At 35.2% G+C, this 20,564-nt stretch overlaps 1 protein-coding gene across 6 annotated transcripts in view; it reads left to right on the forward strand.

Annotated features, from left to right (window-relative positions):
• LOC148954185 (nonsense-mediated mRNA decay factor SMG9) overlaps positions 1-20,564 on the forward strand; it is a 53,623-nt gene that overhangs the window by 30,541 nt on the left and 2,518 nt on the right. For all 6 annotated transcript variants that reach the window (XM_089086963.1, XM_089086965.1, XM_089086960.1 and 3 more), the window contains 3 exons: positions 707-854; positions 9,171-9,297; positions 12,730-12,829. In XM_089086963.1, coding sequence (XP_088943089.1) covers positions 707-854; positions 9,171-9,297; positions 12,730-12,829 — 375 coding nt within the window. The remainder of the gene's footprint in view (positions 1-706; positions 855-9,170; positions 9,298-12,729; positions 12,830-20,564) is intronic.

Here is a 20,564-nt window from a genome sequence, read left to right on the forward strand (position 1 = left end):
TCTCAAAATTTTGATTGGATGTGTTTGGGGAAATAATGGGCGTGAGAGGGGGGTTAGTTGCCCTCCAATTGCTTTTAACTATTAAAAAGGGTACGTGCCTTTTCAATTTCCAATCGATTGAGCCCTTTTTGAAGTTTTACGACAAGACTTTCTATAAGAATCTTATATGCCTCCAGGCCATAACTTACAAACCTTGCCCTGAGGGCTGTAGGGGGAGTTTCATCCTCAAAGACATAATTTCCGGGCCTTTAGACAACGTTGAACAAAATGTCTATCTAAAAATGTTGATTGGATGTGTTTGGGAAAATGGTGGGTGTAAGAAGGGGGTTAGTTCCCCTCCAATCACTTTCACTTTTAAAAAGCCCACTAGTCCTTTGAATTTCCAATTGAATGTGCCCTTTTTGAAGTTTCTACGAAAACACTTTCTATAAAAATCTCATATGCCCCCAGGGCTTAACTTACAACCCTTGCCTTGAGGGGTTTGGGGTGGTTGTCATCCTTAAAGACCTAATTTCTAGAACTTTATTTTCTTTATATCCGAATTATTATATCATATATTATTATATATTATATTATTTATATATTATATTTTATATTATTACCTTTAGTTATTATATTGTATCCGAATTATTATATTATTTAAATCGGAATTTATATTATTATTTTCATCTGAAAAGGGATTGTATAGCCCGTAGCTTATTTTCAGGTTAATACAAACAGCTGAGATGTTAAAACCATCATTCCCTCCTGTAAATCAAGATGAACCATATGTAGAAGCTTTCCCTCATTTGGCCTTTATTTTCAATCGTGCATTTGATGATGATTCAAGAACAGACCGCCGTCTAAAACTGTCAGTGAGTCCATTACTGATAATGTTTCCTAAAATTGTAGCATAAGAAATTGCGGCCTTGAATTTATGTAAAAACTTGTAGCCTAAAAAAGGTATTTTGTATATTTACAATCGTGCGTCTAATGATTATTCAAGAACAAACCGCCATCTAAAACTATCAGTAAGTCCATTACTGATTATTTTTCATAAAATTTTGGCGTCAAATTTTGGCATAAAATATTAAGGCCTATCATAAAATTATGACAGACTGCCGTCTTAAATTGTCAGTAAGTTCATTACTGATAATATTTTCTAAAATTGTAGCATAAGAAATTGAGGCCTTGAATTTATGGCATAAAATCTTGTGGCATATCTTAAAATTGTGGCCTAAAAATATGTTTTTCTTTATGTATTTTCAATCGCGCGTCTGATGATGATTCAAGGACAGACCGCCGTCTAAACCTGTCAGTAAGTCCATTACTGATAATGTTTCTTAAAGTTGTAGCATAAGAAATTGCGGCCTTGAATTTATGGCATAAAACTTATGGCCTAAAAAACGCATTTTGTATATTTACAATCGTGCGTCTAATGATTATTCAAGAACAAACCGCCATCTAAAACTATCAGTACGTCCATTACTGATTATTCTTCCTAAAACGGTGGCATCAAATTTTGGCATAAAATATTACGGCCTATCTTAAAATGATGACAGTGTCGTCTTAAATTGTCAGTAAGTCCATTACTGATAATTTTTCCTGAAATTGTAGCACAAGAAATTGAGGCCTTGAATTTATAGCATAAAATCTTGTGACGTATCTGACAATTGTGGCCTAAAAATATGTTTTTTTTTATGTATTTTCAATCGTGCGTCTGATGATGATTCAAGAACAGACCGCCGTCTAAAACTGTCAGTAAGTCCATTACTGATAATGTTTCCTAAAATTGTAGCATAAGAAATTGCAGCCTTGAATTTATGGCATAAAACTTGTGGCTTAAAAACGCATTTTGTATATTTACAATCGTGTGTCTAATGATTATCCAAGAACAAACCGCCATCTAAAACTATCAGTAAGTCCATTACTGATTATTCTTCCTAAAACTGTGGCATCAAATTTTGGCATAAAATATTACGGCCTATCTTAAAATGATGACAGTGTCGTCTTAAATTGTCAGTAAGTCCATTACTGATAATTTTTCCTAAAATTGTAGCACAAGAAATTGAGGCCTTGAATTTATAGCATAAAATCTTGTGGCGTATCTGACAATTGTGGCCTAAAAATATTGTTTTTTTTATTTATTTTCAATCGTGCGTCTGATGATGATTCAAGAACAGACCGCCGTCTAAAACTGTCAATAAGTCCATTACTGATAATTTTTCCTGAAATTGTAGCATAAGAAATTGCGGCCTTGAAATTATGGCTTAAAACTTGTGGCCTAAAAAAGGTAATTTGTGTATTTACAATCGTGCGTCTAATGATTATTTAAGAACAAACCGCCATCTAAAACTATCAGTAAGTCCATTACTGATTATTTTTCCTAAAATTGTGGCATTAAATTTTTGGCATAAAATACCCCGGCTTATCATAAAATTATGACAGACTGCCGTCTTAAATTGTCAGTAAGTCCATTACTGATAGTATTTCCTAAAATTGTAGCATAAGAAATTGAGGCCTTGAATTTATGGCATAAAATCTTGTGGCATATCTTAAAATTGTGGCATAAAATATGTTTTTTTTTATGTATTTTCAATCGTGCGTCTGATGATGATTCAAGAACAGACCGCCGTCTAAAACTGTCAGTAAGTCCATTACTGATAATATTTTCTAAAATTGTAGCATAAGAAATTGCGGCCTTGAATTTATGGCATAAAACTTTTGGCCTAAAAAACGCATTTTGTAAATTTACAATCGTGCGTCTAATGATTATTCAAGAACAAACCGCCATCTAAAACTATCAGTAAGTCCATTACTGATTATTCTTCCTAAAACTGTGGCATCAAATTTTGGCATAAAATATTACGGCCTATCCTAAAATGATGACAGTGTCGTCTTAAATTGTCAGTAAGTACATTACTGATAATTTTTCCTAAAATTGTAGCACAAGAAATTGAGGCCTTGAATTTATAGCATAAAATCTTGTGGAGTATCTGACAATTGTGGCCTAAAAATATTTTTTTTTTATTTATTTTCAATCGTGCGTCTGATGATGATTCAAGAACAGACCGCCGTCTAAAACTGTCAATAAGTCCATTACTGATAATGTTTCCTGAAATTGTAGCATAAGAAATTGCGGCCTTGAATTTATGGCTTAAAACTTGTGGCCTAAAAAAGGTAATTTGTGTATTTACAATCGTGCGTCTAATGATTATTTAAGAACAAACCGCCATCTAAAACTATCAGTAAGTCCATTACTGATTATTTTTCCTAAAATTGTGGCATTAAATTTTTGGCATAAAATACCCCGGCTTATCATAAAATTATGACAGACTGCCGTCTTAAATTGTCAGTAAGTCCATTACTGATAGTATTTCCTAAAATTGTAGCATAAGAAATTGAGGCCTTGAATTTATGGCATAAAATCTTGTGGCATATCTTAAAATTGTGGCATAAAATATGTTTTTTTTATGTATTCTCAATCGTGCGTCTGATGATGATTCAAGGACAGACCGCCGTCTAAAACTGTCAGTAAGTCCATTACTGATAATATTTTCTAAAATTGTAGCATAAGAAATTGCGGCCTTGAATTTATGGCATAAAACTTTTGGCCTAAAAAACGCATTTTGTATATTTACAATCGTGCGTCTAATGATTATTCAAGAACAAACCGCCATCTAAAACTATCAGTAAGTCCATTACTGATTATTCTTCCTAAGAGTGTGGCATCAAATTTTGGCATAAAATATTACGGCCTATCTTAAAATGATGACAGTGTCGTCTTAAATTGCCAGTAAGTACATTACTGATAATTTTTCCTAAAATTGTAGCACAAGAAATTGAGGCCTTGAATTTATAGCATAAAATCTTGTGGCGTATCTGACAATTGTGGCCTAAAAATTTTGTTTTTCATGTATTTTCAATCGTGCGTCTGATGATGATTCAAGGACAGACCGGCGTCTAAAATTATCAGAAAGTTTATTTCTGATAATGTTTCCTAAAATTTTGGCATAACAGATTGTGGCCTTAAATTTGCGGCATAAGATATTGCAGTTTTTCTTAAAATTGTGGCATAAAAATACGAGGCATGTTTTTTAAGTAAGTACCGTTTTGGAATTAAAAAAAGACGTGCAAAGATATCGCAATAATTTAATTTTTACGTGAAAGCTTGCATCTTAATCTTTTTTTACATAATTTCCGAGAATATTGAGGCAATTGTCATAACGTGGTACCGGTTTTTGAATACCCTCCTCATCAAATTCTGCTGCCTGACTTGTTAACCACTATATCACAACTGTTTTGACTTCGTTATCGTCTTGAAGACGCAATGCAACACAATGCAATACAAGACACTACGAGAATATTGAGGAAACCAGTCGCATATTGATGAAACTGTAAAGCGTCTGATTTCTCTCACCTTTTCTTCCACTTTCTGCACCAAATCTTCATTAAAGAGACTCTTCATTAAAGACCGAAGGACGTCCACTCCGTTCTTCATCATGCACATTTGTGCGGCCATCTTTAAATGCTCTCACCCATTTCCTTGCCATTCAATCACTCATAATGTTTTGTCCGGAAACTTGACAGATCTCACGACGAATATCGATCGGTTTTACGCCTTTAGCACTAAGAAATCGAATAACAGCCCGTCCTTCAGATTCGGCGGGACTCACGATTGTCGGAGGCATCTTAAACACTAAGTAAACAACGTATACAATAAAGAATCAGACTGTAATGGCGTCAGTGCGTAGACAAGAGATGTAGATAACCAGAGCGCATGCACAGAACGCCAACCGTAGCGCTGCGGCGGCGGAATCGCAAAACAGTACTAACTTAAAAAACATGCCTCGTATGTTGTTGGCTTTGTATTTTCAATCGTGCGTCAAAGGATGATTCAAGTACAAACGTTTCCTAAAACAAAAAATTACCCATTACCAATAATGTTTCCTAGAATTGTGGCATAAAAAAATTATTGCCTTAAATTTGTGGCATAACATATTGTGTTGTATCTCAATACGGCACAATATGTGCCTCTTAATAAGTTGCATAAAAATTTTTTTTTTGGTATTTTCAATCGTGCGTTTAATGAGGATTCAAGTACAAACTGTCGTCTAAAATTGTCATTAAGTCCATTACTTGTAGTATTTTGTGAAATTATGGCATAAAATTTGCGGCATAAGATATTGTGCCCTATATTAAATTTATGGTATATCTTTAAATTGTGGTTTGAAAATATGCTTCTTATATTTCTGGTGTATCAAGGTCAGGTGAAAGGTTTAATCCCTGCCACTAAAAAATAAAAAAGGAAATCCTGGCCTTAAAGTACCAAAGACAGGGAAAATGGTATCTAATCTTTTGTGTCGGTTTTTGACGTGTTTGACGCTTGCACAATCAAATATAGTAGGAAAAACTGAAATTTTTATTTTTGATAAGAAAGATCTTAACATGCAACTATGCATTTTTTTTGGTAGTGGATTTGTCAAATAAAGAATAAAGAAAAGAAGGAAAAATATTGGTGAAAAACAAGTACTATTTAAGCCAAAACTGTATAGCACCAAAAAGCTTTAGAGGGTTTGACTTTCCTTTGAAGGCATCTTTGCCATTCAACAGATTGTCGATTTTTAGTTTTTTGCGTACGAGAAGCGGCGAGACGAGGTGACAAATTTAACTAATTGCTGAATTATTTTTATGGTTAAACATAGTACTATCCTAGTGAAAATATATCTGATTTATGTCTTAAAAACTGTCCTGATTGATGAAAGTTTTGCACTGTCCTAAAAAATTAATAGCTTCGTAACAAGCCAAAAGAGAAATAGTGTAAAAAACAGGGTTAAATGGGTTAGAACTCGTATGAATATAACAAACGAAATATTGAGAAAACACGTATCATTATTTTAAAACAAAGTAGTGGACAAAAAAAGCAACAGTATGAATTAAGAATGAAAATATATCTAAGTATGAATCTACATAATTATAGTATTAGTAGACTAATAATAGCTTGAGTATAGTATATGTGTATGGATACAAGATGGGTCCAGGGTAAAAAATGAAACTTTTGAACTGCGTAAACTGCATATGGAGGTGTTTTTCATCAGGGGCATAACTCCAGCATTTTTATTGGGATGGCAAGAGGGGTCCACATCCAGAGAAATAAGGGGCATGGGCTATATAATATTTTGTTTCTCCAACTGCCCCCTTTGCCCCCTTCCAAATGAGGCCACTGTTTTTCATTAAATATTGTATTCCCGATTTTCTCTTATTTTTAAGACACAAATGGTTGTTTCCGCTTTACCAATTCAGGCGATCAGATTTGGTTTTAACTAGTCTTGTAATTTTATTTATAGCCTTAGAATTTTTGCTCTCTTTCAGAGGCAATGTCAACGACAGATGACATGAGCAAAAAGAAAGAAAGAAAACAATTTAGGAAAAAAATTGTTACTCATAACGCAACCAAGAAACAAACAATTGAGGAACTTTGCGTGCTTTTCAATGCATTTTTCAAGTCTTAAATAAGTCTATGGTTATTATCATGCAAAAACATGAACGAAATAATATTTTTCAAAGGCGGCCATTGTTATACTAACCCATTTAGGTTATACTAACCCATTTAGGTTATCCGACTCACAAACGAATTCACCTTTGAGACTCTACAACAAGTTTTTACAGCAGCTTCGCTAATATTCAGCAAAATTTAGATTGTAGTATGGCAGACAAAGTCATGTGAGCAAAACAGTTATTAACTTTGTAGACAAATTTATTAACTTCATTAATGCCGTGGTAGCCCTGCATTAGATTTAGAAGCTTTGTTTTACTCCATTACTTCTTGTACAAGAGCGGAAATCGTGCGAAATGTTGCCACCAGCGACAGTTTTGGTTCTTTTGATTGTTTGTCTTGATTTGGAAGATTTTAAAATATAAGATATATTTCCAAAAAACAAAACAAAAAAAACATTGAACAAATACAATAAGCTGATCCCCACAATGGCTCCACGGTTATCCATTGATTTTTTTTTTTATTTTCATATGAAAGATTTTCCTTACCTTGGAAATAAAAACCATTTTGTAAGGGAATAGGATAAACTTTAATTATGAACATAAATTGTATCAAAATTTTTTTTTGCAATTGTAAACACAGGCAGGAGATGAATGATAATCGAAATTAATTATCCGTGATTTGGACGTCTATAATCCGACAATTTTAGTTTCAAAGCTTTCTGCTTTTTTAAGTCAACACAGAAGAAAACCGACATTGAGGTTGCTAAAACCCACGTGTTTCTATTCTAAATTAATGCAGTACGTCTAATATTGCAATCAGAAGTCTCGCTGTTATATGTTATCTTATACTCTGCTAGTATTTTCTGGTCTGAAAGATTTGGACAATTTACAATCTAATGGAAACACTGGTGACACTCCTTATTTTAAACTTTCCACCAGCATTCTCGTCTAAGAAGTCTAGCAGGTAAAATAAAAGAATATGATAAAAAATGTAATGCAACAGGGTTGCGTGTACGCCTAGAAGGTTGCATCTGACATTTTACACAATTGAAGCAATTACCAAAAACTGTTTGCTTAGTTGTCAGAAGGACAACATGGATCAGAGGAATAAAAGTGTGGTTGGACATACAATCCACTAATAATCTTCTCTTTAAGAACAGGCTAGAAAATGGTCTTTTGCAGTTATCTCAGAAGTGTGAAATTGTAAGTTAAGACCTTTAGGCGATGTATCGTAATTATTTAGAGAATCATATGTAGCCATAGAGACCCGATTGCCAAATAGACCGATTTTATGGGAATGAATTTCGTATTGTATGGTATCAGAGAAGACAAAATTTAGTCCCAAAGTCTGTTAATGTGAAAAAGTAATTATAGCACATACCATAGCTATACATTTTAGCTTGCGTACCAGAAAAGAAGAGAACCGGAGTTAGGTGCAAAGTCAAATATTTCAGCTTAAACAAAAATAAGTGGATATCTTTTCTTTTTCGCGAAATTAACTTCTTTGTAGAACTTCTGTAAAAAAAGAAAATTCTCTTCAGCATAACTCTTGGTTTTTTATATATATTAAAATTCAAACTTTCTTCTTACCTCTTTCTTCATTTGAAATTGCAGATTAATCTGCAATCATCACCTGCACCATCTTTAACAGTAATTTTATAGCCATGAATAATAATAATCTGTATTCAAATGCTATTCCTTTCCCCTTATAACTTCTCTATTATTATATGTTTAGCTTATATCCTTTTATTTTTTTATATCCTTTTATAGGGCTATCACTTGTAAGGGATAAGGAACAGCAATTGAATGCAGATTATTATTGTTTCATGGCTATAAAATTATGGTTAGAGATGGCGCAGATGATGGTTTCAGATGACTGCTATGCATTAATCTGCTATGAAATGATGCTACAAGTAGTAGATGAAATAACCTTCTGCAGTTATCATTTTCACCATCTGCAATCATCGTTCTACTAGTCGAAGGCATAAAAAAGAAAAAAAAAATGTTGCATATACTTTTTTTTGTGAGGGTTCAATAAATAATTTTTCTTTTTTTCCCTCAAGACCAAATCCTAGGTCTCCTAGTCTGCCACTCTCGCAAGGCCAAAGAGCCCTTGTGGGGGTCTAAAGCTTTGTAATTTTTCTCTGCTTTCTTTAAATAAATTGGTCGATCGATCGATTAATTGATTGATCCGAAGTCCAGAAAATTTGTCTTGAAGTTTCAACTCGACCCCCCCCCCCACATCCCTGTGATAAAACAGGGTTTACTTTACAAACAACGTACAAGAATCATTACATTTTAATGTAACTTACAGATTGTATGTAATCTCCTTAATATAAAAAATTCGCTAGTCTTCAGTCTTTAGGCATAGAAAGAAAGTGGAATGCTTATATTCTTGTGAATATTAGAAACATACGGACTCTTCGGGTTAGGCTACTGTCTCTTTAAAGACGCTTGCCATCCGCTGTATAACATCACATGACTCTTTCCAAATTAGTGATTGGCTGGGAGTTACCGACATTACCAATTAAATGAAATAGAATAGTAGTGAGACAATGATGATCTTTATACATCATCTGCAATCATCATTGTATAACAATGCAAACTAATTATAGTCAAATTTTTTCTGAAAGATTAATTTTTTTTATCTTTTATTAGATCTTATTTATTGTTTAACACTTTACATTTTTAAGGCAATGCTGAGAAGTGTATTTTCCAAATCAAATTTAAAAGTAGAATCAGGAATAAGCAATGTACAAGATGCGCCTCACCTGCCAATAAATTTATCATTTTTTGGAGAAGAATCTCAAGATGAGGCTGGTAAGAAATTATTTTATATCGCTCTTTTAATCCTGTTAATCTAGAAGCAATCGGAATTAGAAGTTAATCTAATTAATCTAGAAGGATTAAAAGTCGTGTTGTTTTCACCTTTTATTGCTTTTTGATTTGGTGCTCGTCCGAGTTCCTTCCAAATAATATTTAAGATTGTCGAGCGGGGCACTTAAGTTTGCCACTAAAATAAAAACGACCAGAGCCATCTTGCGCTATGCAAAGACACCCTATAGCTAATTAGAAAAAAAAAACTAAAATTATTATTTGTTATCTTTTTGCTTATATCTTTTATTAATTTTGCTTTACGTCGGGCTGAAAAGAAACGCAGTTTTGTATTTTACCTATTTTCTTGCTTTAGCTTTCTTTTTGTTTTATTTATTTTTGCTTAGCTAAAATTGATCCGATAAACCTAATCTAAAAATTAATTCAATTAATTCAGGTATTAAATGCCCTTCTTCCGGTTGGTTTTAAAGGAGTTCACACCATGAGAGAGAGAATTTAATAAACAACGCATAATAAATAAAAAATTGTAGCTAACTCACCTAAATATTGAAACTTGTCCTTTTTTGCTGTAGTTTTCCTTTAGTTTTATGTATTTTTGCTGTTATTTCTGAATCTTAGCTAAAAATTGGTCTAATAAACCTCATCTAAAAATTAACCCAGTTAATTCAGGTATTAAATGTCATTCTTCCGATTTTTTTTAAGGGTTTCACTCCATAGGAGAGAAAGGATTTATAAAGAAACACCTGATAAACAAAAAGTTGTAACACTTCCCTTAAAAGTCGAAACTTGTCCTTGGGGGAAGTAGTGAAAACTAATCACTGAAAACAAAACTTGGCTACCGACACCATTAATACCACCGCACTAAACAATAAATATAAAAAACAAGTATCGTTACCATGTAGGTAATTTCTTAAACCACAAGTATAAAATTAGTATAGATCAACTTTACACAATGAAGGCTAAAAGAAGGGGCGAAGAGAAGGAGGAGATTCACATATATAGTTTATCAGTTATGTAGGGAAAGAAAGTTAAATCAATTATGCTTTGACCATGATTGTTCGGTCCAAAACTTAAGAGTTTATCGTGCACTATTTTGATGGAAAAAGAACCATTTTTTTCTGGTAGATTTTTATGTACTGACCGTATTTGCAAAGGCGTAGTTACTTCACACGAGGTAGGAAAGACCAGCCATGATTAGGAAAAGAAATATTAAACCTCCTTACTGAAAAAAACTACCAAGCATGGTTTTGTATGCTAAATCGAAGAGTTTTGGCTATTTATAAGAGTCGAGGATGCCGCTAGTTTCTAAAAAATTCATTAACCCCCTCTAAAATTTGGTATTTCTTGGTATTTTTTCAAGGTTTGTAATTTTTTTGAGAAATTAAGATCAAGCGCTTGTCACTATACTGATTTTGCCAAATGTACTACTTACACTAATTTTTCCTTATTACACCGAAAAAATACTAAGAAGTACCGAATGCTAGATGGCTGTTGGAGATTTTTTTGTCGCTATTAGCTCCATGTCCTGTCTCGTAAAATGCCCATACTCTTTCTACTAAAATTCATTTAATCTTAAAAAACTGGGACCTTGTGTCATTTTTATTGCCTCCCTTCCCTTGCTCCGTGCACTCTGGTTGGCAGTTTTGGCCTTCGAACCTCGAACGATGTCATTTCTTAGGATTTTCTTTTTCAATGACAATTGTTTAGATTTTATAGTTCATAACACAACAATACATGTGGTTTCAAAATTAGTTTTGAGAAAAAGGTTTCCGTTTCTAGCTTGAATAATCTCATTGTCCGCTCAAGAGACGGACCTGAAGACAGACACAGGCTTGTGGGCAGAATCAGGGACGTAAGCAGACGGGCGGGGGGCTGGGGTCCCAGGCCCACAATATCTTAAATTTCCCCGGATTTCTGGTCACTTCTTATTCAAATTGTCAAAGAAATTGTTTTTTGCTGTTATTGGACATTCTGCGTTGTCGTCTGAACGAATGATCGTCTTATGTGTGTAGAACCTTAAGTCAGATCCGTCCTGGGTGAATGGTTCGCACGCTGGACTCACAGGTGGAGGATTGCGGTCTGAGTCTTCGTGATGGCAATTGATTGGTTTGAGGCAAGGGTTAGTGACGATTCCGTTGAAGATAAGCTAGAAGTCCACCAATGCTCAAATGGGTACCTAGATCAATCAATCTAGAGAAAAACACGGGGATCGTCGGATGAGTTGCCTCCAACCACGCATAGTACCCCTGGCCGAGGGCAGAGCATCAGGAGATCGACACCTGCGCTACGTAGACCTTGTTGGTGTGAAAATTGTCTCAAGATCCTTATAGTCAAACTATGTCATTCAGCATTAAACTGCAATTTTTGCTGATATTTCCTGATATAAGTTCTTGAACAAGAAATTGTTCCTGCAAAAAACTTAAAAAGCTTATTTCCCTTCGCATAACCAAATTTTGCTTTTGCATTCTTAATAAAAACTATGAAAACTCGAGGTACTTTTTCATTTTGGGTACAACGATAGATGCATATGCTTAGGTCTTTATGCTGGGTATAAATATAGTAATTGCACAATGCCTCGGCTTCAATACCCGTGTCAAGAAAGATTTTGCATTGTTAGATATAAACAGACTTATTTAAAGCCATCTTCATGCGTTTCTTTAACTGACAGGTTGAACACTATCTAATTTAATCAGAATACAAGGACCTGAAAATGATTCCCTTTTGCAACTATTTTGTCCTACTGTTTCGTGTTTACCATACATAGTAAAATTGACTTGTCCTAACCTTCTGACGTTCATTTCTCTAAAATTAGAGGGTTTTCTGAAATCAGAAAAGCGTACGCTGAAAATAACGTTAAGCGTTAAAAATAAACGTTACTAAGGTAGTAATGTTAAAATTAGCGTATTTTGCAAAAATCCAATGTATCGTAACTTAGACTTCAATGCTGTTTTTCATGAGCATTATACGATATTAGATACTGTTTATTTTAAAAGACTATTTGAAGCTCTAACAGAGCCAAATTCGCTTTTTGTGTCAAAAGAAAAGAAACCAGAAACAATTGCAAGACAAATGTTAAAAATTAATGCAACAGGAAATCTATAAAAATGTAAAAATGGTAAAAAAAACACAAATTGCAAATATAACATTCAAGAATTTGCTATCCAAAACCTAATAATAAATTTTGTACAATTAATGGCAAAAGAACGAAAGAGGGGTGGGGGTGGGGAGGGGATAAGATAATGCTTATAAGATAGCATAATCAAATTATTCGAAGCTACAGAAGCTGTGACATGCTATTTTTATCTCGGAAAATTTGCTATTATCAGGATTATGTGTCTCTTGTCTATTCAAACTGCTTCCCTTTTTCATAGTAAACTGAATCATCATTTGGCGTTTTAAAATTCGAATCTTTTTTAGAGATGGAAAGATTTCTTCAAGCTGCCTCTCGTCTACGTCAATCAATCCTCTCAACGCCTCGGCATTGTATAAGTTATGTCAGCTTGAGTGAAAAAACATGGTAAGGGACTTATATTGTTATTTGTAGGATAAATACTTGAGTCTCACAAGTGACAGGACAGTTTCAGGACACGAATGCGATCATTTCGTGCAATAACTGCAAGATATTTTAGGGGGACAATGATAAATAACGAAACTTCATTTGTGACAAGGATGGTATGGGTTATTGTCGAATATCAGTTCTAGTTGTCCGTAGCTCTTTTACTTATTGAGTTTTAAGCTCCATCTATTGATTCACTCACACCACCCACAATGCCGATGAGTATCAACATTTTTGGTGTCATATATAATATCTGGAAATACTAAATCTAGTCCGTAGTAGTTGTAAAGTTATTTGTCAAATACCCCCCCCCCCCTCAACATATTCGTGGATTTTACTTTCACTGCGGAAGTTTCTCCCGCGATAAAACACCAAGCTGCGATATTTTTAAAAGCTTTTAAAAATGAAAGGGTATGGAAAGAGTAAAAGAGAATTTGTGACGCCAGAAATTATTGCCACTTGGGAAAAGAAGGCGTTTCCTTAGTACAGGTGCTTACTCGCACATCATGTGGCATTTGTGACATGTGACAAGAATTTGTGACATCAGGAAAGAACTTACTGCCACTTGAGAAAAGATGGTGATTTCTCAGAAGGCTTTGACTTAATGAAGGGGTTTACTCGCACATGTGACATTTATGACAAGAATTTGTGACTTCAGGAAAGAACTTACTGCCACTTGAGCATAGAAGGAGATTTCTCAGAAGGCTATGATTGAATAAAGGTGCTCACTTCACATATCATATGCGGTGATGTTACTGAAGATCTGGCCCAACTCCCATTTTGCTGAGAACTGAAAGAGCCATGATTAAAACTCATTGCATCAAATTAGGAAAAATATAATAAAAAGTAGGGATTTTCGATGGGTTGATAGAAAATTTATTAAAAATAGGGATTTTGAGTGAGCTCAAGAAATATGAGGACTTATAAAGTAATGATAGGTTATAGGGACCAATTGTAATAGCCATTATGGGTTTTCTACTTTGTTCGTGCAAAATTCGACTATGTCGGTTTTTTTTTATCTTGTCACATTTATTAGCCATGTCGTAATAGACTTTAGTATAAATAATTAATCCATTCATCTATCTCAAGTGGAGAGAAGTAACTAGACAATAGAACCTGCTTCGCCGGCTCTTTGTCTTGCAAAAAGACTACTTTGCGTGTTTCGATGGCCCTCGCTTCACGCGGGTAAACTTATAAGAATTTTTCGTCTTTGGCCCTTGTAAATGGCTATTGCTTCGCTCTAGTGGTGGTGCTGCTTAATATTTATCATCATTTCATCAAATGTCATTCTATATTGTTCTTTTATTGAAGTAGACTAGACCAAACACATAATTTTGCGGGGTCTTTGTCTAGTATGAAGCCCTCTGCAGTTTTAGTGGCTCTCCCTTCATGGGGGTAAAATCGTATTAGTCTTCGGCTTTCAGCCCTCAAAAATAGCCATTGTTTTGCTCAATTGGTGGTGCTACCCAATCTATAGCATCGCATCGTAAATTCTGACTCCACATTGTCCTGTTATTGGGGTAGACTAGACCAAAGAGCTTGCTTCGTGGGATCTTTATCTAGATTGCACTTTGCGGGTTTTGAGGGCCCTCGCTTCGCACGGGTAAAATCGTAAGAAACTTTGATCTTCGACCTCGCAGATGGCCATCGCTTCGCTCGAGTGTTGGTGCTACGCCATCTATACCATCACATCATAAAATCTCACTCCACATTACCCTTTTATTCAAGTAGACTAGTCCAAAGAGCTCGCTTCGTGGGCCCTTTGTCTAGCATACATCTCACTTTCCGGGCTTTGAGGGCCCTCGCTTCGCTCGGGTAAAATCGTAAGAAACTTGGGCCTTCAGCCATAGCAGATGGCCTTCACTAAACTCGAGTAGCAGAAAGGATCACTTCGTTTTGATGTAAATTACGAATTTTTCCTTTGTACCTTGATTAAAAAGAAAGATGGGTCATACGAGACCCATGTCTCGTATGGCTTAACTAGAGTATATTTTTGAAAATTCAAATTGTTTGCATCTGTCAATGGTTTAATGGGAACCCGGAATCTTGCCAATTTCAATGGAAATTTGCCGATAATATGTTTTCTTTTATTGTTATGCTCTCTTTAAACCATGCTGTTGGCTTACAAAAACTTTGTGGAAGATTTTACACATGTCCCCTTTTAGCGTCCAACAACTAATTGACTCTGATGTTTGATCTACGCTAAATACACTGTTCTATACTGATTAACGCTAAATAGACTATTATTCAAAAAACCTGAACTTCTATTTAATAAAGAATAAGAATTATTGTTTTGTGACATATAACTGTAAAACTGGTTCAAATAAACAGACTCGCGACATTTTTCTATATTTGTAGATTCCTGAAAGTTCTAAAGCTGAACTGGTCAGCCATCAAAAAAAGCCAGTCAGTTGCTTGTCAGTGTTCTTATTGAAACAACTCTATTTAGCTTCTGTGCTGCTCAACCACAGTAGTGACAATTGTATATATAGATATTTGTTGGTTTTTTTTTCTTGGCTTTGGATTTTATTTGATTTTAGGTTGTTTTAATTTTTATCTTTATTTCTTAGAGTTGAAGACGCCTCGTTTTATACAGGCGGAATACCCGCATCGCTTTAGTTTTTGTCTTTATGCTTCGACTGGCCGCAGTCCCATTTGTCTTCATCTTGAGATTTCTCTCTTTTTATTTTGCAGATTTCTTTAAAACTATCGCTTGGTACTTGTATGATATAGCCCCGACCTAATATTCTTCATCTAAGCAGAACCTGTTTCTCTGACGCTCAATCCCAATGAAATATACCTAAGTATGATGAAAATATAATACTTTATAAACAAATTTGGGCTATATATTTGCACGTTAGGGGCGAGGGGGGGGGGTAAAGTATAGCGGCTCTGTATGCCTAGTGTGTTAGGTACAATTATTTTGTATATTATGAATTAAGAATTGTTTTATAGCTTCACACTGTCCAAATACTTTACCCCCCCCCCTAATGTGCAAATATATCCCAAATTATATATTTCCGATCTATTAAAACATTTCTCTTTGTCTTGTCTCACGCTAAGCTGAAAGAAACTAACGAAAAAAACGGTTCTACAATGCGTCAACGGATGAACAACTATCTAATAACCAAAAGTTTACAAAGGCCTTTTGAAAAAAAAAACTCAAGTGAGGAAGAATTGCCATTTTTAACTGACTCAGGAATCGAATCTGATTGAAAAGTGAGCTTGCTTGAGTTTTCTAGATCTGCAGGCTGCTTAAGGACTTTTCTGCTACTAATTCTGTTTATTTCCGTTTTTTTTTTGTATTTTCAGTAAAGCGCTAATTTTACAGAAGTCTACAAATACAGAGAAATGTCTGGAGTCTGTTTATTTGAATCAGTTTTAAATGTATACGTTGCGAAACAATAATTCTTGTTCATTTTGAATTAGAAGCTTCGGTTTTTTATGGACAGTGCATTTAGCGCATTAGACAATATGCGTCCTCGATTTTGGAAGTGGTATTGAAAATGACGATAAATTAAAAATTTTAAGATATAGGAAAATGTGAGAGAAATCAGATACACCGGGGATGCTGGGGGCGTGGGGTTAATTGTCTCTGTGTACGAGTCTGTCTACATTGGTGTGGTATAAAACCTATTACCCAGAATAGTATTCAAAATAACTAGCAAGTAATTGAAAGATTTTACGCCCAAAATTAGGCAGAGTGTAAATTAAAATGATGTCCTAAAGTCCATAATATATTTCTCGGTAGGTGGATAAAGCAGGAGGTTAAATAGTGGGGAGAGGAGGATTGTCCTCCAAAGTGATAAGTAGAACACGAATCTCCTATTCCACTCCTGGTTTTACGATGCAAGGAGCTCCCTTCTGGTGAATGCGCATGAAACTCTGAAAAAATCACCATCAAGGTGTAGTTTCAACACCATTTTGTTGCAGTTATCAGATTTAGTTTTAGTTAGGCATCAACAAAATTAGCCAGTAGCATTAAACTATGGACTGTATACTACTGTCTTAGTTGCTGAACTAATATAAATGTTCACAGAGGGACTATTCAAAGGAATCTTGGGGAGGGGGTATAGTGGGTGCTGTGGTGGCTAAGACCTGCCCTCTGAAAGTGCTCTCAAAACTGTTTGGTTTCTTCATTTAAAAATTTGAGACTTCTTTTTTAACTTATCAAAGTGTTTTGTATTTTATTATTCTCTTAGAGACGTATATACTTTCTGAATAATAGTAAGTTCAAAAACACTGGAAAAGGAATTGTGCCATTTTATACAGGAGTTGTGCATGTTCTGTTCCAAGATGTGTACAGTTTACTGAATAACAGCAAGTCGTGAAACATGATACATTATACAGTTTTAAACAGGAATTGTGGATACTGTCTTTCTTATTCCGCAGTTCTGTTGTTAGTTTTATGACTTATGGTAGGCTCAGTTACAATGGCTAAACGATTTGCAGTTTGTGAAAACAGACATGGGAAATGTTAAAAACGGAATGGGGTGTGTTGGACTGCAGAAACGAATTCTGATACCCTTGAATGTCTTATAATGGTCGATGTATTGTTGTTGTTTTTTTCCGTTTGTAGCATACAAAAAAAAATTCTTTAAAAAAGAAAAGGACTTAAGATAAAAAGAGAAAGTAAAGTAAAAAAAGGTCTAAAGTAAAGAAATGTCGAAAGAGAAAAAGACAGATTACTTTTATATAATCCCGTGTTAAAACACGCTTACCATTTTCATGGTTTTTCATCTGTGGCGTATTTTAAGCCAATTAAATTATTCTTTACATCTGAAGAGACCAATAACCCTGTGTTGGGGCCCATGCCTTTTTATTATCAGATAAATATCCCTTTTGTCTTATTAATTTAAAAAAATTCCACACAATAAGTTTTTCAAAAAAAGTCAAGAACTTCATTAAACCAAAAATGAACAAAAATAGAATCAAATATTCGTGAACTACCAAGCATACAACTACCACAAATCGGCATCAATAAATAAATGAAACTCAAAACAAACAGAAATTAAAATAAATAACAGAGTCAAACTCAAAACGAGCAGAAATTAATATGAGTAGGGTTCTAAACCCCTATGCTTTCTAAAAGCCAGAATATAATTTGTACTTTTTACTGAAAAGAATTCAAATGAATTCACTGAAAAAAATGTGCATTGTCAGTTTAATAAGCATATGTTGATATTCATTCCTTAAAATGTTAATTCATTTTTGATTTCTTAAAGTTATAAAAGTGAAAACATTTAAAAAAGACTTTTTCAGTAAAGTACAAATTATCTTCTGACTTTTAGGAAGTGAGAGAGGGGTTAGTCGCCCTTCAATCACTTTCGATTATTAAAAATAGCACTAGCCCTTTCAATTTCCAATCGAATGAGCCCCTTTTGAAGTTTCTACGACAACGCTTTCTATAAAAACCTTATATGCCCCCAGGGCATAACTTACAACCCTTACCCTGAAGCCTGTGGGGTGGGGGATGTTGTCATCCTCAAAGACCTAATTTCTAGGACTTTGAACTACGTTGACAGAAATGGCTAGCTCAAAATTTTGATTGGATGTGTTTGCAGAAATGGTGGGCGTGAGAGGGGTTAGTTGCCCTCCAATCACTTTATACTTTTAATAAGGGCAATAGCCCCTTCAATTTCCAATAGAGTGACTCCTTTTTGAACTTTCTACGACAACCATTTCTATAATAACTTTATATGCCCCCAGGGCATAACTTACAACCCTTCCCCCTGAGGGCTGTGGGGGGTTGTCATCCTCAAAGACCTAATTTCTAGGACTTTGAACTACGTTGAATAAAATGGCTATCTCAAAATTTTGATTGGATGTGTTTGGGGTAATGGAGGGGGTGAAAGGGGGGTTAGTTGCCTTCCAATCACTTTCGACTACTAAAAAGGGTACTAACCCTTTCAATTTCCAATTGAATGAACCCTTTTTGAAGTTTTTACGACAACGATTTCTACAAAACCTTATATGCCCCCAGGGCATAACTTACAACCCTTGCCCTGAGGGGTGTGGGGGGTCGGTTATCCTCAAAGACATAATTTTCAGATCTTTCAGCTACGTTGAACAAAATGGCTTTATTAAAATTTTAATTGGATTTGCTTGGGGAAATGGTGGGCTTGAGAGGGGGGTTAGTTGCCCTCCAATCACTTTCGACTATTAAAAGGGCACTAGCCCTCTCAATTTCCAATCAAATGAGCCCTTTTTGAAGTTTCAACAACAATGCTTTCTAGAAAAACCTTATGTGCTCCCAGGGCATAACATACAAACCTTACCCTGAGGGCTGTGTGGGGATTGTCATCCTCAAAGTCCTAATTTCTAGAACTTTCAACTACGTTGAAAAAAAATGCTATCTCAAAATGTGGATTGGATGTGTTTGGGGAAATGGTGGGCGTGAGAGAGTGGTTCGTTGTCCTCCAATCAATTTTTACTATAAAAAGGGCACTAGTCCTCTCAATTTCCAATCGAATGAGACCTTTTTAAACTTTCTGCGACAACCCTTTCTATAAAAACCTTATATGCCCCTAGCGCATAACTTGCAACCCTTACCCTTAGGGCTGGGGGGGGGGTGGTGTCATCCTCAATGACCCACTTTTCACAACTTTTAACTACGTCGAACAAAATGGCTATCTCAAAATTTTGATTGGATGTGTTTGGGGAAATGGTGGGCGTGAGAGGGGGGTTAGTTGCCCTTCAATCACTTCTGACTATTAAAAAGGGCACTAGCCCTTTCAATTTCCATTCGAATGAGCCATTGAACTTTTTGCAACAAAATTTCTATCTAAAAATTTTGATTGGATGTGTTTGGGAAATTGTGGGCGTGAGAGGGGGGATAGTTGTCCTACAATCACTTTCGACTATTAAAAAGGGCACTAGCCCTTTCGTTTTCCAATTGAATGAGCCCTTTTGGAAGTTTTGACGACAACACTTTCTATAAAGGCTTGATATGCTCCCAGGGCATAACTTACAACCCTTGCCCTGAGGGGCGTTGCTGGTTTGTCATCCTGAAAGACTTAATTTCAAGAATTTGTAACTACGTTGAAAAAAATGGCTATCTCAAAATTTCGATTGGATGTGTTTGGGGAAATGGTGCGCGTGAGAGGGGGGTTACTTGCCCTCCAATCAGTTTCGGCTTTTAAAAAGGGCATTAGCCCTTTCAATTTCCAATCAAATGAGCCCTTTTTGAAGTTTCTACGACAACACTTTCTATAAAAACCTTATATGCCCCCCAGGGCATAACTTACAACCCTTTCCCTGAGGGCTCTGAGGGGGCTATCCTCAAAGACCTAATTTCTAGAACTTTAAACTTCGTTGAAAAAATGGCTATCTCAAAATTTTGATCGGGTTACTTTAGGAAAAAAATGAGCGCGGGAGGGGGCCAAGGTGCCCTCCATTTTTTTGGTCACTTAAAAAGGGCACTAGAACTTTTAATTTCCGTTCCAATGAGCCCTCCCACGATGTTCTAGGACAACTGGGTCGATACGATCATCCCTGGGGAAAAAAAACAAATAAAAAACGAATAAACACGCATCCGTGATCTTTCTTCTGGCAAAAATTTCAAAAGTCCATATTTTTGCAGGTAGGAGCTTGAAACCTCTACAGTAGGGTTCTCTGATACGCTGAATCTGATGGTGTGATTTTCATTAAGGTTCTATAACTTTTAGGGGGTCTTTCCCGCTTTTTTTCGAGAATC

The sequence above is a fragment of the Artemia sp. Qi Xiang Cuo genome, chromosome 3 (genome assembly GCF_049724085.1).
Source record: "Artemia sp. Qi Xiang Cuo chromosome 3, ASM4972408v1, whole genome shotgun sequence".
NCBI lineage: Eukaryota > Metazoa > Arthropoda > Branchiopoda > Anostraca > Artemiidae > Artemia > Artemia sp. Qi Xiang Cuo.